Source organism: Lampetra fluviatilis, chromosome 54, assembly GCF_964198595.1.
Source record: "Lampetra fluviatilis chromosome 54, kcLamFluv1.1, whole genome shotgun sequence".
NCBI classification, from domain to species: Eukaryota; Metazoa; Chordata; class Hyperoartia; order Petromyzontiformes; family Petromyzontidae; genus Lampetra; species Lampetra fluviatilis.
This window is the reverse complement of record NC_136328.1, coordinates 52,176-71,293: the sequence shown is the minus strand read 5'-3', so window position 1 is coordinate 71,293 and position 19,118 is coordinate 52,176. Positions and strand designations below refer to the sequence as shown.

Sequence of the window (19,118 nt, the reverse complement as noted above, 5' to 3'; positions counted from 1 at the left end):
CACACCCAAGGGGTCTCTGTTCAAGGGAGGGAGCAATGGAAAATTAATCTTAATCAACTTAAACTCTAATCCCGCTACGTGACGTCACCACTCAGCACGACCTCATCGGCGTGAAACGCCAGGGGGAGGTGTACCTTGCTAGTGACGTCATGTCACCAAAGATTTCACCCCAACCGGTCTCAAGGGAGCGTGACGTCACCTCTGCCTGGGTCACTTCCGTTATCTGTTCAAGCACTATCCTTATTTGGGCAAAGCCACACCCACTGACTGGCGGCTCATTAACATAATTTATTCGTGAAAGACGTCACGAGTTCGTTGTGACCGGTTCGGCACCAACGGCCCATCCCTCCACGATTGGGCCAGGCTCATTAACATAATTTATGTAAGTTACAGAGCCGCTCATTGTGGGAGGGGAGTGTATTGTACCCCACAAGTGACGTCATGTCATCTGCTGCTGCCGCGTGACGTCACGAGGTAACGGAAAGTTGACGCTCCGCGCGGGAACTGAAATCTGAGGTGAGAAATTCTCATCGCGGTTGTGGTTGTTGTTGTTGTGGTTGTTGTTGTGGTTGTTGTTGTGGTGGTTGTTGTTGTGGTTGTTGTTGTTGTTGTGTACCGAGGTAGAGCCTCGCTCTCTCTCTCGTAGGGATGTCAATTGAGTAGCAGCGAGCATGGAAGCGATGTCCAGATTGAAACTTTACAACGCGGGGCCTTGCCTCTTGCCCTCGCCTGGTCGCGATTTCTTCAATTCTCTCGCTTAGTTGAGCAATTTCGATTTAAAGCTTTCGTGACTGCAGTGATTCATCTTCTTGGTTCTTTCGGTGAAGTTACGTAGAATAGAAATACAAAAATAAAACAATAAAACTATACAATTTAATTATGTTTTATATCACGTAGAATGGAAATAATGAAATAATATTCCCTTTTATTTTTATTATCTCCAATCTAAGTGACCTTACCGAAAGAACCAAGAAGATAGTTTAGCAACCTGTGGAAGAACGCGATCAGCCAGGCGACGCGTTAGTTCTAGGTGAAGTCACCATGTAGGTAAGAAATGAATACAAATTAATAAAAGTAAAAATAGAAATAAAATATAAACAAATCACGACGTTTCGGAGGCAACACAAGTCTATAATGTAGACTGTAGCCTGGTTATTAAGCTGGGTGAGTGTACTGGCAGTCTATAATGTAGACTGTAGCCTGGTTATTAAGCTGGGTGAGTGTACTGGCAGTCTATAATGTAGACTGTAGCCTGGTTATTGAGCTGGGTGAGTGTACTGGCAGTCTATAATGTAGACTGTATCCTGGTTATTAAGCTGGGTGAGTGTACTGGCAGTCTATAATGTAGACTGTATCCTGGTTATTAAGCTGGGTGAGTGTACTGGCAGCCTATAATGTAGACTGTAGCCTGGTTATTAAGCTGGGTGAGTGTACTGGCAGCCTATAATGTAGACTGTAGCCTGGTTATTAAGCTGGGTGAGTGTATTGGCAGTCTATAATGTAGACTGTAGCCTGGTTATTGAGCTGGGTGAGTGTACTGGCAGTCTATAATGTAGACTGTAGCCTGGTTATTAAGCTGGGTGAGTGTACTGGCAGTCTATAATGTAGACTGTAGCCTGGTTATTAAGCTGGGTGAGTGTACTGGCAGTCTATAATGTAGACTATAATTTGCTGCATCAAGTGAGGCGTGATTTATTATAATTTTATTATTTTATTTCTATTTTTACTTTTATTAATTTTATTTTCATTTTTTACCTACGTGGTGACTTTACCGAAAAAACCTAAGCCTACGTGAGTTGTTGTGTTGACCGACTCTCTGTGTTGCATTACATTAAGTGTCTCTCTCTCTCTGTGCAGTCACCAAACCTCCAAGTCTCTCATTGACACAAGGCCGTGATTATAACATGTTATAATAAGTATAATATGTCATAATAATAATGTTATAATATGTTATAATAAGTACAATAATCAAATATGCCCCCCCAATATGTTTCTGTAAAAATATTTGTAAATAAAAATTGCGATGCTCTATTAATAAAAACAACAATTTGCTAAACCTTGGCCACGAAATCTGGACTTGTCTTCATATAACAATGCATAGATTCCTGTTTATAGGATTGCGTTGTACTTTATGAATCCCTAATCTCTGCCATTACATACTATGAAACAAGAAAGGTTAAAAAGAAAAAACAGAGCAATGTATTACAATACACTATTAGACATTATTGTATCAAATAAAACAAAGTCCATCCCATGTGCTAGTGAACTTTTACAAATATTTTAGGGAGGAAATGGCAGGAAATTAGTTTTCAAATTTAGATATTTTTCTGGGGGGGGGGGGACCCCAGACCCCATGGAATATTTTGTCCTCCCCAATGTTGACTCCATGGCTACGGCCTTGCATTGACGTGCTAGTTTCTCTACTCCCCTCTCTCTCTCTGCCCCCTCTCTCTTTTTAAGGCCTCGACAGAGAGGCTTTGTTTGTCTGTGTGCCTATCTGTGTCTCTGTGTGTCTGTGTTATCTCTCTGTGTGTCTATGTGTGTTTGTGTCTCTGTGTGTCTCTGTGTCATCTCTCTCTGTGTGTCTCTGTCTGTGTGTCTATGTGCGTCTCTCTCTGTGTCTGTGTCATCTCTCTGTGTCTATGTGCGTCTCTCTGTGTCATCTCTCTCTTTGTCTGTGTGTCTCTCTGTGTGTCTCTGTGTCATCTCTCTCTCTTTGTCTGTGTGTCTCTGTGTGTCTGTGTCATCTCTGTCTATGTGCGTCTCTGTGTGTCTCTGTGTCATCTCTCTCTGCTTATGTGTCTGTCTGTATGTCTCCGGGTCTGTGTTTTATCTCTCTCTCAAATTTAGCAATCTTTGGAAGAACGTAATCAACCAGGTAGGGTGTTGACTGTTGTTAGCCGACTCTGTGTTGTATTGCATTGTATTTGTAAGTTTACTAGGTTTGTTTCCTCTTTAACTTGTACCTGACTAGCTTTATGACCCGGCTTCGCCTGGGACTTGGATTTTTGTATTGGATCAATACACGGCCAACGCAGAGGGTGGGGGGGGGGGGAAGCGTGATGCTGCAGCATGCGGGTGACATCACAGATGTGACGTCACCGCTCACTTGCCGTGCAAAATATATCCATTATTGCGCCCCCCCCCCTCCAACATAATATGCTTCCAGCTAAACTTTATTCTCTTACATCACACGGGTATACCCGGTACTATATACTGCCATAGACAAACCCAACATTTAATTATATACTGTATTATTATAATACAGCACTCTATACCTTATACATTGTAATGTTACACTATGTATTATTCTACCTACCCTATTGTATATCACACTGCTGTATATTCACTATACAATTACGATACTATATATTACTTTTTACATTGTGTAATAAACGACTGGACCACGATGTCTGGCTCAGTGTCCTTTATTCGGTTTGTGCTGTACACCCACACGGCTGTCTTTACTCTGTAGCTTCTCCACGGTGCTGACTCCAATGTCGGCCCGATCCACAACAGCAGCTCCGCTGCTGTTTCTCTCACACAGCCCCCCTTGGCTGTACTCGCTGCAACTCCTCTCCCTCCGCAGCTCTGACAGCCTCTTGCTGTCTCTCTCTCTCTCCGCAGCTCCTCCTGGCAGCCACACCGCTGCCTCTAACACGCAGCCCTCTCTCTCTCTCTCTCCGCAGCTCCTCCTGGCAGCCACACCGCTGCCTCTAACACGCAGCCCTTCTGGCTGTCTCCTCTGCAGCTGCACACCACTCCGCAGCTTCCTCTTATCTTCGGGGTTGGCTCCCGATGGCCGTCGGCGCCCCCCCCTCTCCACACTCGCCCGCGTGGCCTCACTCTTTTCCGCTCACACCCCGACTGCCTTCCCCTTCCGGTTTACCCGCTTAAGGACCCGAACCTTCCCCCCACGTCACATGACTCCACCCCCCGTGACGTCACATCCGGAAGGTCGCTTACGCCCGCATTACACCACCCTCCCCCGTAGAAAAATCCCAGCCGACCTCGGCTGACCAATAGCAAATCGTAATGCGGCGAACCGAGCTTCCCCCCCTAAAGGACACTAAGCATACAATGTAACAGCAAGAACAACAACAACAACGCAATTAACATCAACGAACGTACAAAAAGCATGCAATAAATACAACTGTAAGAAAAAAATAACAAGACAACAACAATCAACGAAACGTAAGCGATTTGGAACGTGTGCGGGTCGCCGGCCCGTCCCGGACGGTCGGCGGCCCACTCGCAGAACGGGAACGCGATGAAAGTCGAGGAATGACAGGGGGTAATCCCCCTGTCGCAGCTGGAAGTCCACCGCCGTCCCGTGTCTCTAAAGAGTTAGTCTTGGGCTTGTCCTGTGACCGTGCCCGCAGCTGGGTCGGAAGGGCTGCAGGGCTCGAAGGTCCCGCAGACCTGGCAGGCGTCCTCCGAGCAGGGCCCCTCGTCCCCCGCAATGTCACGGCCGGCCTGTTTCGGAGGATCTTTAGCCGACTTGACCGGTGCCGAGGCCTCCTGCTGCGGCGGAGCCGGGAAGCGGGCCCAGCAGTCTCTGGCGTAGTGGCCCCTACGCCCGCAGCGGAAACATTCGGCCTCGTTGCGCCGAAGCGCAGGCCTCGCCTCCTGACGGCCCCGTTCTGGTAGCGCCGCGCGCGGTCTCGGCCCGCCGCTTCCCGTCCATGGAGCGGAGGCGGCCGTCAGTTGTTGAGGGCCCCGGTCATCCGGAACATAGACAGCCTGCGCAGGGTTCCACCCCAGCGCATCCCCTTCTTTGACGGGCCCCCCCGTCCACGCCGTCACTTGTTTCCAGCGACGGAGGTTGAATTGCGCATCGAGACACTTAGCAGCCGTCCGGGAAGCTAGCTTCTCATGCCCACACACAGGCATGGGGATCCCTAGATCCCGAGACAGCTCCAACATTTTCCCTAATATGAGAGGCTCGAGCAGGTCCTGTGGCGTCTCAGGATAAGCTGCCATGGCCAGCTCCAGCACCGCACCCCTGAACGCCACGGGCGACTCCTCTGGTGCTCGTTGTCGTTGAGCGAATCGCCGATGCGCATCATCTGGTGGCTCATAAGCATCGGCCATTTCTTGAAAAACACCACATAAAGTTGCCTTCTTATCGGTCGTTATGGAACGGAAGAATCGGACAGATTCGTCGTCCAGGAGAGTCGGCAACACCTCCAAAGCCTCCGCATCGGTCCATCTTGCTGTGCGTACCGCCGCCAAGAAGCGGCAGGCGAACGCGCTCCAGTCCCCACCGACGGAAAATTCTTTAACCGTTGTAAGGTGGCGACTCCGACTCCTCTTCCCGCCGTCTTCCAATGGTGGTGGTTGTGATGGCAAATTCAAAATGGCGTCGGCCCGCGGCGTGGCCAAGATGGCGGTTTGGCGCCACGGAGCGCGCAAAATGGCGGCCTCTTGCCGCGTGGGCAATGGCGGCGGCAGGACAGGCAACGTGGCGGCCCGCGGAGCACCACTTGCATCATCCATCGTCCCTGGCGCGACGAGATGGCATAGATGCGCCAGGACGTCCTTAAGTGCCTCCAGTTGTACCGCCATCGCTTGCCATCGTTGATCCGCATCTGATGATGTCGACGGACCCGCCACCGCGCCAACATCCTCCACTCCCGTTCCCGTGGTCGCCTCAGCCGGGCTCTCCTCCACCACCCCAACAGGATCCGTGGTTGGAGGGAGTTCGTCGTCGTCGGACGAAGAAGCCGATGCAGGCGCCGGATTAACTTTCTTCCTCACTTGTTTCGACATGCCGTTGCACTTCCGACACCAGTGTAATAAACGACTGGACCACGATGTCTGGCTCAGTGTCCTTTATTCGGTTCGTGCTGTACACCCACACGGCTGTCTTTACTCTGTAGCTTCTCCACGGTGCTGACTCCAATGTCGGCCCGATCCACAACAGCAGCTCCGCTGCTGTTTCTCTCACACAGCCCCCCTTGGCTGTACTCGCTGCAACTCCTCTCCCTCCGCAGCTCTGACAGCCTCTTGCTGTCTCTCTCTCTCTCCGCAGCTCCTCCTGGCAGCCACACCGCTGCCTCTAACACGCAGCCCTCTCTCTCTCTCTCTCCGCAGCTCCTCCTGGCAGCCACACCGCTGCCTCTAACACGCAGCCCTTCTGGCTGTCTCCTCTGCAGCTGCACACCACTCCGCAGCTTCCTCTTATCTTCGGGGTTGGCTCCCGATGGCCGTCGGCGCCCCCCCCTCTCCACACTCGCCCGCGTGGCCTCACTCTTTTCCGCTCACACCCCGACTGCCTTCCCCTTCCGGTTTACCCGCTTAAGGACCCGAACCTTCCCCCCACGTCACATGACTCCACCCCCCGTGACGTCACATCCGGAAGGTCGCTTACGCCCGCATTACAATTGTATAAAACATTACAATTGTATACTCTTTATTATACAATCAGCTATACACTATACCATTGACCGTCACGTGAAAGATACTAAGAGGAAGCAACGAAATGTCAATGGGAGAGTGGTGGTTGGAAACTTGCAGCGGAGCAAAGAATCCATTCCCTGTGGAGAGGAATTTAGCATATTTATGGGAAATGCAGATATGCGATTAGTACTACTTGTGAAATGTGTAGGTTTGGCGAGGGGTTTTAAGTCATTATGCCCGTGCATTATGCAGGATTAGCAGCATCAAAGGGAGGGGGTAGGGGTAGCATTAATAAAGAGAAGGAATGTTAATAGTATGTATCTGCAGTAACTAAACAACCACGTAAAAGTATAAGGTTGTAATAAGTATAAGGTTGTAATAAGTATAAGGTTGTAATAACTGTAGCAGCGAGCATGGAAGCGATGTCCACGTTGGAACTTTACAACGCGGGGCCTTGCCTCCTGTCCTCGCCTGGTCGCATTCCCTTCAATTCTCTCGCTTAGTTTAGCAATCTGTGGAAGAACGCAATCAGCCAGGCGATGCGTCAATTGTGTGTTGACCGACTCTCTGTGTTGCATTGCATTACATTTCAAATGTTACGAAGTTTGTTTGATTAAGTGCAGTCACCAAACCTCCAAATCTCTCATTGACACAAAGCCGTAATTATAATATGTTATAACGAGTATAATGTTATAATAAGAATAATGTGTAATAAGTGTAATGTGTAATAAGTGTAATGTGTGTAGTAATAAGCGTAATGTGGTGTAGTAATAAGCGTAATGCGGTGTAGTAATAAGTGTAATGCGGTGTAGTAATAAGTGTAAGGTTCATCTTCTTGGTTCTTTCGGTAAAGTCACATAGAAGGGAAGTAATAAAATAATAAAAATAAAACAATAAAATAATTCCCACGACGTTTTGGCCACAACGCAAGCAGCCGTCCTCAGGTGAAACCAGGTCTGTCGAGGCGACAGCTTCTGAATGAAACAGCACACGTGCTTGGAGCATATATATAAAGCTGGGTTGGAAGGGGGGGGGGGGGAAGGGCGCCTTGACAATATAATTTGCATATCAAGAGGAATTTTGCATATTTATGGGAAATGCAGGTATGTGATTAGTACTACTTATGTCCGTGCATTTTGCAGGATTAGCAGCATCCAAGGGAGGGGATATGGGAAATGCAGGTATGTGATTAGTGCTACTTTGCCCGTGCATGATGCAGGATTAGCAGCATCACAGGGAGGGGATAGGGGTAGCATTAATAAAGGGAAGAAGTGTTAATAGTATGTAGCAGCAGTAGCTAAAACCACCACGTAAACAACTAAAGTATAAACTACATAGTATCATAATTATACTAAATATACTCTACAATAAGCTGAGTTACTAACAGTAAGTAATACATTACAATTCTACGTCGTAAAAAATATAATATGCTTCCATCTAAACTTTATTCTCTTACATCACACGAGTCTACACCGTACTATATACTGCCATAGACAAACCCAAACATTAAAATGTATATATATACTGTATTGCTATAAACCACCTTATCCATTGTAATATTACACTATGTATTATTCTACCCACCCTAATGTATATCACACTGCTGTATATTCACTATACAATTACGATACTATATATTACTTTGTACATTGTATTAAGCATATACATTTTTAAACTATTTGTTATTATACACTGTACTGTTGACCGTCGTGTGAAAGATACTAAGAGGAAGCAACAAAATATGTCAATGCAGCGGAGCAAAGAATTTATTCTCTGCGGAGAATACAATGCCAGTGAGTGGAACGCTGTCTGAAAGTCACCGTAAACGTGAACACAATCAGTTAAGATCCGAAATGGTTTATTACGTCCTTCCAATGATTGCTAAGCCAGAATCCATCTTCTCGGTTGAAATTGTCTCTGTGTTTATATATGTGGATAGCCTCATTAACGAATCTCTCATGGTAGCCAGATGGCTCCGCCGCTCAAGCGCCCCCGCTTCCAGGTCTTCGCCGGCACCAGCAGAGAGGTGACGGATGACGCCAGCCTCAGGGTCAGAACCATCACACAGCAGAGAGTCATAGACTCATCACACAGCAGACCCATAGACTCATCACACGGCAGAGACCCACAGCCTCATCACACGGCAGATACCCACAGCCTCATCACACAGCAGAGAGCCACAGTCTCACACACACAGACCCATAGACTCACACAATAGAGACCCACAGACTCACACAGCAGAGACCCATAGACTCATCACACACAGACACCCACAGACTCACACAGCAGAGACCCACAGACTCATCACACACAGAGACCCATAAACTCACACAGACCCATAGACTCACACAATAGAGACCCACAGACTCTCACACAGCAGAGAGCCATAGACTCATCACACAGCAGAGAGCCATAGACTCATCACACAGCAGAGAGCCATAGACTCATCACACAGCAGAGAGCCATAGACTCATCATACACAGACACCCACAGACTCACACACAGACACCCACAGACTCACACAGAAGAGACCCATAGACTCATCACACAACAGAGACCCACAGACTCGCACAGCAGAGAGCCACAGACTCACACAGCAGAGACCCATAGACTCATCACACGGCAGAGACCCATAGACTCATCACACGGCAGAGAGCCACAGACTCATCACACGGCAGAGCCACAGACTCATCACACAGAAGAGACCCATAGACTCACACAACAGAGTCCCACAGACTCATCACACAGCAGAGAGCCATAGACTCATCACACAGCAGAGACCCATAGACTCACACGGCAGAGAGCCACAGACTCACACAGCAGAGACCCACAGACTCGCACACAGCAGAGACCCACAGACTCGCACACACAGAGACCCATAGACTCACACAATAGAGTCCCACAGACTCATCACACAGCAGAGACCCACAGACTCATCACACAGCAGAGACCCACAGACTCATCACACAGCAGAGACCCACAGACTCATCACACAGGAGAGACCCACAGACTCGCACACAGCGACCCATAGACTCACACAATAGAGACCCACAGACTCATCACACAGCAGAGACCCATAGACGCATCATACTTCACCGAGTGTTAACATCCCCAGTGTTTAACAGTAATCTCTTCATTGTTCTTTGATCACCGCTCGCCCTCCGTCCCGACACGTTTCCATTCATTGTGTTGAGCACTACGTGATGTTTTTGATCGCCGCTCGCCCTCCGTCCCGGCGCGTCTCCATTCATTGTGTTGAGCACTGCGTGCAGTCTTTGATCGCCGCTCGCCCTCCGTCCCGACACGTCTCCATTCATTGTGTTGAGTGCTACGTGCAGTCTTTGGTCACCGCTCCTCCTCCCTCCCGACACGTGTTCATTGTGTTGAGCACTAGGTGTAGTCTTTGATCACCGCTCCTCCTCCCTCCCGATACGTTTCCATTCATTGGCTACCACAGTCTGATAAGCTCTCCACCCCCCCCCCTCTCCACCTCCCTTCAACTTGCTTATAAGGGATTACATCTTGAATCATTGCTTCACTTGATGCAGCTAATTCGGCTGTGACGGTCCCACCTGATGACGGAGACTTGTGTTGCCTCCGAAACGTCGTGAATTTTATTTTTGTTTTGTTTTATTTTACTTTCATTACTTTTAATGTTTTACCTACGTGACTTTACCGAAAAAACCTGAGAATACTCACACAACAGAGACCCACAGACTCGCACACAGAGACCCACAGACTCGCACACAGAGACCCACAGACTCATCACACAGCAGAGAGCCATAGACTCATCACACAACAGAGACCCACATACTCATCACACAGCAGAGAGCCATAGACTCACACAGCAGAGACCCACATACTCAGTCTGCTTTCTGTCTGCCTCCCCCCCCGCGTCTCATGCCGTGCAGGCCCTGTTGGTGGACCTTCACGAGGCGGTGTGCGACCGCCTGGAGGCGATGGAGGCTCTGCTCCTGGCCCTCGAGTCGCGATTTGGCCACGTCGAGGAAAAGTTGAGCCTCGTGCTGCTGGGCAGGTACGCTGGCGGTGGCGGTGTGGCCGGGGCACCCACCGTGTCGATGCAGGCCGGCTCACCCTGGGGCGTCACGCACTCGTCCATGAAAGTTCGCAGGTCGGCATTGGGTGCGGGAGGGGGAGGGTCGGAGAGAGACATAGACTCGTCACAGCAGAGACCCACTGACTCATCACAAAGCAGAGACCCATAGACTCATCACACAGCAGAGACCCACAGACTCATCACAGAGACCCACAGACTCATCACAGAGACCAACAGACTCACAGAGACCCACAGTCTCGGTCTGATTTCTGCGTCCACCCCCCGCCCCTCCCCCCCACCTCCAGCGCTGTGCTGGGTCAGGGCCACTCACCCACCCACCCACCCCACCCGACCCACCCACCCCACCCACCCCACCCACTCACTCACCACCCCTCTCCTCCATCCACTCACCTACCCACCCACCCACTCCCGCATGGCACTTGGCTGGGCGACCAGTCGAATTTAAATCTTTGCGTGCGCTGCCCCATCGCCCCGGGGGACCTCCTGCACATCACCGCCACTTGCCGCACGCCCGGGAAGATGGCGCTCACCCTCCTGGACCACCTCTTCCATGGCGAGGTGCAGGCCACCAGCAACTTGTCGGGTCGCGGGCACCACGGCAAGAAGCAGCTGGACCCGCTCATGGTCGACGGCATCCGCTGCGAGTTGCGGTGGTGGGGGGAGGGTGTGGTGGGTGGTGGGAGGGTGTGGTGGTGGTGGGGTGGGGGGAGGGTGTGGTGGTGGTGGGGTGTGAGTGGGGTGGGTGGGGTGGTGGTGGTAATGGTGCGGTGGTGGTGGGTGGTGTGTAGGGGAAGAGGGGGTGGACGGGTAGGGAGTGAGTGGGGTGGGTGGAGTGGGTAGCGTGGGGGTGGTGGGGTGGGTGGGTGCGTGGGTGGGGTGGTGGTGATGGTGCGGTGGTGTGTAGGGGAAGAGGGGGTGGACGGGTAGGGAGTGGGGTGGGTGGAGTGGGTAGCGTGGGGGTGGTGGATAGGGGGTGAGTGGGGTGGGTTGTGGGGGGTGGTGGGGTGATGGTGGGGTGGTGTTAGTGGGAGTGTCCCATTGTATACTCACAAATCGGAACCTCCCTCCATCCTCCACCACCACGACCACAACAACCACCACCTACTGTTGTATGTGTCAGGTTATGAAATTTTGATGAAAATAATAAAAATTAATAATTTTCCGAAAAATGCGCAAATCACATTAATTATGTTAATGTGTGTATTGACATGCATAAATTATGATAATGCGTGTAATTATATGCATAAATTATGATAATTGCGGAGATCATCGTAGTACTTTATGTGGATGCTTGCGATTATGTTAATGTGAGCAGTTGTGATAATTAAGCTCAGCTTCCTTTATCCAGTGTTATATCAATCAGGATAACACGATTATCATCGATTAAACGTTTACTGATTATCCTAGTGTGTGTTATGATATTTTAGGTCTCCATTTTCATATCTCATCACAGGTAACAGCTCTTATGAATAAGATAGTTTTGCATGGATTTGGAAAGAAGCACTCGAACAGTTGGTGTTAAGCAATTTTATTCTAACAAGCATGTGACATTCTATCATGCAGGTCAAACATGCGTCAATAATTCATGAGCAAGATTATGCAATGAACTAATATGAATGACAAAAACTTATGCATTTACAAGCTTATGCAATTACCTAATGAATGACTAAAACCATTTATTCATTGGCGATATTAAGCATTTAACGAAATTGAATGACTAGAAGCATTTATTCATTGGCAAGATTATGTATTTACGAAATTTAATGACTAAAAGCACTTCTAACAACCGTAATTCTACTTTCCCACCAGATATCTCAGTAGTTCCCCCATGTATCGAGCACAACCGGCGAAGTTTTAAAACAGACATGCGACGATTTGTATGAAGGCAATAAAAGCGACCGATTATATCCCCGAGGCGAAAGTATATGTCAATAGATTCATCGGCAAGTATAATATCCTTTTAACGAAATGTTTGAGACAAGGGTGGGTGGATGCGTTTGTGAGAGAATATCGGCTCTGCTTTGATCAATTCCTCGGCGAGATTCTCTGACAAAGAAAACTGATTTGACAAGATATTCTCTCTATATATGGGCCGGTTCGTAAGGAGGATTCCGAGAGTTTGAGTTTGCCGCGACGAATATATTGATCGCCTATGCGATGAACGGGACAAAAAGAAAAAAGGCAAGGAAAATAACCTCACTCTTATAACCGACGGACTCTTAATCACTCGATGGGCCGCGATTCCTCATGGCCAGCTGATGGTTCATGTGGTTGATAATCAGTCTTCTAATAATCGATTAGGGTTGATACGATGGTAAGGGTGAACTAGATAGGATAGTCTCACAGGTGAGTGGGGCGTCGATGTGTGTGTGGGTCTATTGGTGGGGGAAGTTGTGGGTACGAACGACTTTCGGAGAAGGACCCTCTGGCTTGCGCGGCTGCGGTGAGCGCTTGTTTTCCCGACTCCTCCCTCGGCTGACCCCGTACGATGACTGACGGCGCGGCCGCGCTCGTTTGCGTGGTCAGGCGATGCACCTCGGCGTGGCGACACGGCAAGGGAGCTGGGCTCGTACACTCGTGTGCGGCAGGCGAGCACCTCGGCGTGGTGACACGGCAAGGGGGTTGAGTCTCCTGTACTCGTTTGCGGCAGGCGATGCGCCTCCACACCCCGCGAACCTCGTCCTTCTGGATGACGAAAAGCTTCTTCGTTGGCGGCGACGAGAAGAGATGGAGCCAAAGCCCTGGAGATCTGTGGTGGGGGCCAGAGCCCCTGACGATCTGGGTTGAATGGATTTTTCCCTGGCTTATATTGAGAAAATCCACTCAGTCTTCCCGAGTTATTTGAAGGCCGTCATATATCTTTCTGTGGGTTGAACACATCTGCGTCCGTGTGTTTCGTGTGTCGTGTGTGTGTTTATTAGTAAAGACCCAGCTGTGTAACCATTCTGGAGGGAGGGGTGGGGAATGTTATTTGCTTGCGTGTGCAAATCTTGCTGTCCGTGCTGCGGGGAGACGAAGACGGCCGTGTTTTAACTCAAACGTGAGCACCCTCTCCTCTCTCCGCGTCTCTTGCGAGAGAAAACAAACAAAAACAGAGCGAGAAGAAGCAGACACCCCCCCCCCTTGTGACCTTTTTGCTCCCTCCTTGCCAGACCCCGCTGGAAGACAAAGGTGGCTGAGGAGATGTTTGTAATACATTTATGTGGTCCTGTGTTACATTTATTCTTGAATTATATTTTATGAGTTCCTTCGGTCTTAGTATCGTGGTAATCATTCGTCTATGTTTAATGAATATTCGTAATGATCCTCGTCACATTATTATTTTGGGGCTTCGCCAAGTTTAGTTCTCCAGAGATTGGTGTTTTATTCGGAGTTTTTTTTTTTATGTCCCGAGGTTAAGTGTACTATGTTTCCACTTAAGCTTTCTGGAATTCGTACTATTTTTTTAGTAAAAATATTATTGTTTGTTGGTTAATTATCTTTGTTAAGTTTCTACTTTTCGGTAAGGAAAACGTTAAGAAAACGCGAGTTGCAACCGTTATTTACTCTGCACCTTATCTGTACATCTCCAGATGTTTTGGGAGGCTAGTCCATGCATCTTTTGTCCATCTGGATGTCTATGACCTCTTTGTGACCGAATTCTCAACATTTTAACCGCCCTCCATGTTTCATGGATTCCTGGTGTGCTTGTGAGGAGAAGCGAGTTGTTTTCATTGTTTAATTAAAACAAAGATATATAGATAATATAAAAATGTAATAAAAATTTTTTTTTGAATTGTTCTTAATAAAAAAAAGGGTATAGACAACACTACACCACCACCATCTGCACCACCACCACAACAACCACCACCACCACGCCGACCGTGACGCAGGCCACTTAATCTACAAGTTCGGCATCACTGAGTGCGACTGGTGCCGCATAAAACTTGCCATAGATGCAAAATTCCGCTCCGCCTGGCATCGCGAGCGGCGCTGCCGGTGATGCCACCACCACCACTGCCCTGCCGGCCAGCTCCATCCAGGGGCAGTACGTGCAGCCGACGCCCGCTGGCGGCAGCGGTGACTGTGACGACGGCCGAGACGGAGGGCACGATGGAGTAGCCGTGGCCACGGTGAGTGACCAGGGAGGAGATCGCAACCACAACCCCCCCTCCCTACTTATACACTCACACAGCCACTCATTCACCTCAGCCACTCACTCTGCAGCAGCACCAGCAGCTGGGCCTGGTGGAGGCGGACCAGATTCACATCCACCAGGGCGCCCCCGCCACTGCCACCGCCCCCGCCACCCCACCACCACCACAATCAATCCCCCACCACCACCACCCCCTACCCCCCCCACCACCACCACCCCCCCCCTCCCCCCCCCCCCCCACAGGCAGTGATGGAAGCTGCTGGGAGAGAGTTCCAGGCAGTGCTGCACCACCCCCACCACCAGCAGCGCCACCAACACCAGCAGCAGCACTCCGCCCGAAGCGTCAGGTCTTCTCGGCCACAGTCATTCCCTCCCTTCTCGACGCTTGTCGTCGTCAGGTTGGAATCGGACGTAAAAAAAAGGAAGCGGAAGAAGTCGCTGCCCGCCCTTCTGCGAAAACGGAAAGACAAAAAACGCCGTAAGGAGCGCCCCTTACGGCGGCACAAGTGGAGACGCAGACCAGGTGGGTGTGCCTCGATGACACAAAGCCCACAACACCTCGCTGCTGATCTCGTCAAGGAGCATAAACCATCACGCGAACTCCGCTCATTCTCGCAGCAGCGGCTTTTGGCAAACCACCGAACAAAGGAGTCACTGCATCGTGCGCTTTCAAAAGCGCTTCTGATGTTGAAGGTAGCAGAGGGCACTGTCAAAATACATTGTGCATTTCAGCAACTTGCAATGACCACCACACAGACCCACAGATTCACCACCACAGACCCAGCACCACCACAGAGACCCGCGGACTCACCACCACCACACAGAGACCCACAGACGCACCACCACACAGAGACCCACAGACGCACCACCACCACACAGAGACCCACAGACGCACCACCACCACACAGACCCACAGACTCACCACCACACAAAGTAGCAAGGTTAAACCACCCCCATAAGCAACACTGCGTGGGAAATACTCTATCCAGCCGAAGATGACCATGACGTACGCCACTTTTAGGAGCTGTCGTCACATGTGGCTTCTGAAAAATAGCTCATAGCTCCCAGGTGGCTTTACCTGGTAAATAAGTTTTAATTTAGTTGCAAGCAACGGGCACCTCCACCCCACTCCCCCATACCCAAAATCGCGTTCCGTTATGTTCAATGCAATTTTGGACGATTTTTGACTCCCCCCTCATCACACGGCGTCACACAAAGTCAGACGACGTGAGCAGCTTTCATGCGGCTGATTGCTCGATCAAAAAATAAATATATAACAATTTATGTTGGACTTTGAGTAGCTACGATTGCCCTGGACGTCATGTTGATAGAAATATTTATGGCAAACAGGAAAAAAACCCTCCAGCTTACGAGACAATGATTCATGCAAATCCAATTCCAGATTTAAGATTACCTGTTTAATGCCGTGAAATAATTGTTTTGTTTGAAATAATTAACTTGTTCAGACCACAGACACAAGCCACCGACACGCCACAGCACCACTTGTACGTGTGGCGTCTGAATGCCAATGAGGCTCAAAACGCCGCGCACGGAACAAAGAGTGGAACGCACCGCACGCATCACGTGAATGAGACCGGAGTGATTCCGTTTGCAAAGCGAGGGGCACCATCGCAAAACCGACAGGAGACGGGACGGCCACGGGCAGAGGAGATAACGTAGTTGGTGAAGCCTTTCTAAACATTACACTCGAAATTTGTTTTTACTTCACCAGTTAAACCTATACCGTTGGTTTTTTCGGTAAAGTCACGTATGTGGAAATATAATATTAACAAATAAAATAAAATCAGATTAAAATAAATCACGACGTTTCGAACGCAACACAAGCTCTCATCATCAGGTGTAATTGGGGTAAAGCACATAGCAAGGGCACACACAAACCTCACCGAGCTATGTCGCTCTTTTTCAGAAGGGACCTGGCCACAAAGGAGAGCTCGTCGGAGTGCCTTATCATCATGGACACTTACAGCAACAAATAGACTCATTGTCCTCATCAACCACACTCGGTCCACAGCTGAACGAATGCCTCCCCAAAGCCACGATTACCTCCCGCCATCTTGCGATGTAACAATTCACCCAGGTACCGGAGCACGACCTGATTTCGTCCGTAATAAAGGTTGTTTGTTTATATAGTGTAAATATAGATGTGTCGGTAAACCCACCACCACCCAACACAGCCAATTAGTAAGGTTTGTCAAGTAAACAAAATGTGCCAATTAGTTACTGGTTCAGCACACCGGTGTGTTGGAGGGTAAACCCACAACATGCAAAATGGGAGCACGACAATGGGGGCAGGACAACGTGTCACACTGATGTCGTCGCTCCGTCTGCTCAGCGGAGGCATTCCAGAACGCGTTCCACTCCCTTGGATTGCCACTCGCTCATTATTCTTGACCGTTGGCCAGCGTCCCGTCGAGTCGTGCCACATCCTGCCCAAGCCCACCTTGGACTTTCTTCAGTTAGAAGTGATCGCGTTCACCTCTCCGTGCACAAAGACGCATGCAGGGATGCACACTTGGAATTATGGAGAGGGACAGAAAGATGATCAGATACATTGCACTATACACACCACACAGTTTCCGTTAACTTGCCTATTAATGAGTATATATGCCATGAGTGATTGCTTTTTTTAAACAGATGCGAATATAGTTGCAGTCTACTCGTGCTGTCATTATGCCAAAGCCAATTAATTTACCCCCCCACCATCGCCCCCTATGAACACGCGCACACACACGCTGCTCCGTGCAGCTCACTTCTGCTCGTTTCTTCCTTCTCTCTTCTCCATCTCTTCCCTCCCCTCTCATCATCACTGCCACCCTCACATCATCCTCGACATCTTGGCCCAGTCACCACCCTCCCCCTGTTCCTATCATTTGCACTCCTGCAGTGTTGTTGTTTTGTGTAACTCTCTGACCCGCCCCTACTGAACTGCTTGTTGTGTTTAGTTTGTTGTCCTACCCCAGTCAACATGCGATTAGCTCGGTTGGTTACGCACGGTGCGAAAGAAGTTAAACATATATAGATACATGTTAGAGATCTGTGACAAAGAGCTTCACAGGTCATCGGATTTCCCCAGGATATAAAGATTCTGACTGCTGCTCGTCTTGAACTTGTGTCCGCCTCGGGGACTTCCTTCCCAACCTCACTTCACTCTCCCCCTAATCCTGCTGCCCTTTAAACAGCAGTAGATTCGTGCTGGATACAGTCACACTTGCAAATGTGATTTGTAACGTTGACCATTACCTGCTCGTCGATTGTTCAATGTCAATGTGCCATTGTATTGAGGGCTACTGCTGTGTGGCGCTGTCTTGGTGTGGTCTGTAACTGCGTTGTGCTTTCTGCTGCCTAATGTTGACAAGTCAGACTTCGATAACTCATTAATAAATACATTAATTATATTGTACCACTTGCTTACCCTGTTTCTCTATGTCGCACTCCTGTCGTGTTTGTGTTTTGTTTGTTGTTGTAACTTGCTGACACGCCCGCACTGGGCATCAATGAAAAAGAGCTTCATAGATTATCGGATTCCTTCCCCAGTTATAAATAAATATTCGGACTCTTTTGCGGAATTGACTCGACTCCCGGTCCCATCGTGTGCCACAAACACAAAGCTTCAGAGGGCTCAATACGGCGTTTGAGGTTTGTGCTTCCATCCCATAGTAGGGAAATGCAGCCGTTACTATCATTCACGCCACGTCCGTGCTCAATTATCGTTTCTAACTGAGGTTTAACTTTGACTCTAAGCAAATTAACAGAATTCAAACGTAACTTATCCGTTTGTACGAATCATGTTTACGAAAATGTAAAACGACCGTAAGAGACTCTCTTCCACAATACAGGTCGTTGTCAGGGGTTAGATCACATAAATATGCGATCTAACCTCGTAGATATTTATATAATTATATATATTTACGCGATATAACCCAAAACAACTATTATGGATGATATTGGTCGCGAAAGCCTACATGTTAAACTGATACTCTTCAATCTTGATTTCTTTTATCCGTGCAGATAGTGGCACTTTATTGCATATTTACATTTTCGTTCTTTGGAATTGTTGCATTTTTGCGTTTTTATTCTGAGGTTAATTGTGTATTATCCGAATTTGTGATCCAAGCACATACCTGCATTGCGTCGCGTTGTGCACCTTGCGCCTGCAGGCCCGCCGAGCTCGGTGCTTCCTCCGCCTCCTCTCCTGGGCTGGCCGACACCATTCCACTCCTCGTCGGCTCCTCTCCCTTCCTCGCCCGCTGCCACCAGGCGTCCTCCTCCGCTCGCCTCGAGGTCGACGCTCGCGCCTCGTCCCTCTCCTCTGCGGGTCTCCCTCCTCCAGGCAGTCCCACCTCACCATCCTCCGCAGCAGCCAAACTGGCCCGCTCACCTCGGCTCACCACCCCAGAACGCTTGGTCGCCATGCCCCCGAGGGCCTGCGAGGCTGCCACTGGCCAGGCAGCCAAGACTTGCCCCCCCCCCCGCCTCATCGGG

The 19,118-nt window shown here is 49.3% G+C and overlaps 3 protein-coding genes across 3 annotated transcripts in view; 2 read left to right on the top strand and 1 right to left on the bottom strand.

Moving 5' to 3' along the window:
• Positions 1-19,118, top strand: part of LOC144949543 (uncharacterized) — a 59,026-nt gene that overhangs the window by 26,814 nt on the left and 13,094 nt on the right. The gene's annotated exons all lie outside the window — the stretch shown is intronic.
• LOC144949708 (uncharacterized) lies at positions 467-14,581 on the top strand. The gene is made up of 5 exons (XM_078879734.1): positions 467-516; positions 8,372-8,452; positions 10,314-10,438; positions 10,765-11,144; positions 14,538-14,581. Exons 2-5 carry the CDS (start codon positions 8,372-8,374, stop codon positions 14,579-14,581), a joined length of 630 nt encoding a protein of 209 aa, XP_078735860.1. The 5' UTR covers positions 467-516.
• LOC144949544 (uncharacterized) lies at positions 14,873-19,087 on the bottom strand. Its single transcript, XM_078879473.1, has 2 exons — positions 18,758-19,087; positions 14,873-15,065 (listed from the first exon to the last, which is right to left on the bottom strand). The coding sequence occupies exons 1-2, from the start codon at positions 19,046-19,048 to the stop codon at positions 14,979-14,981; spliced, it is 378 nt and encodes a 125-aa protein (XP_078735599.1). The 5' UTR covers positions 19,049-19,087; the 3' UTR covers positions 14,873-14,978.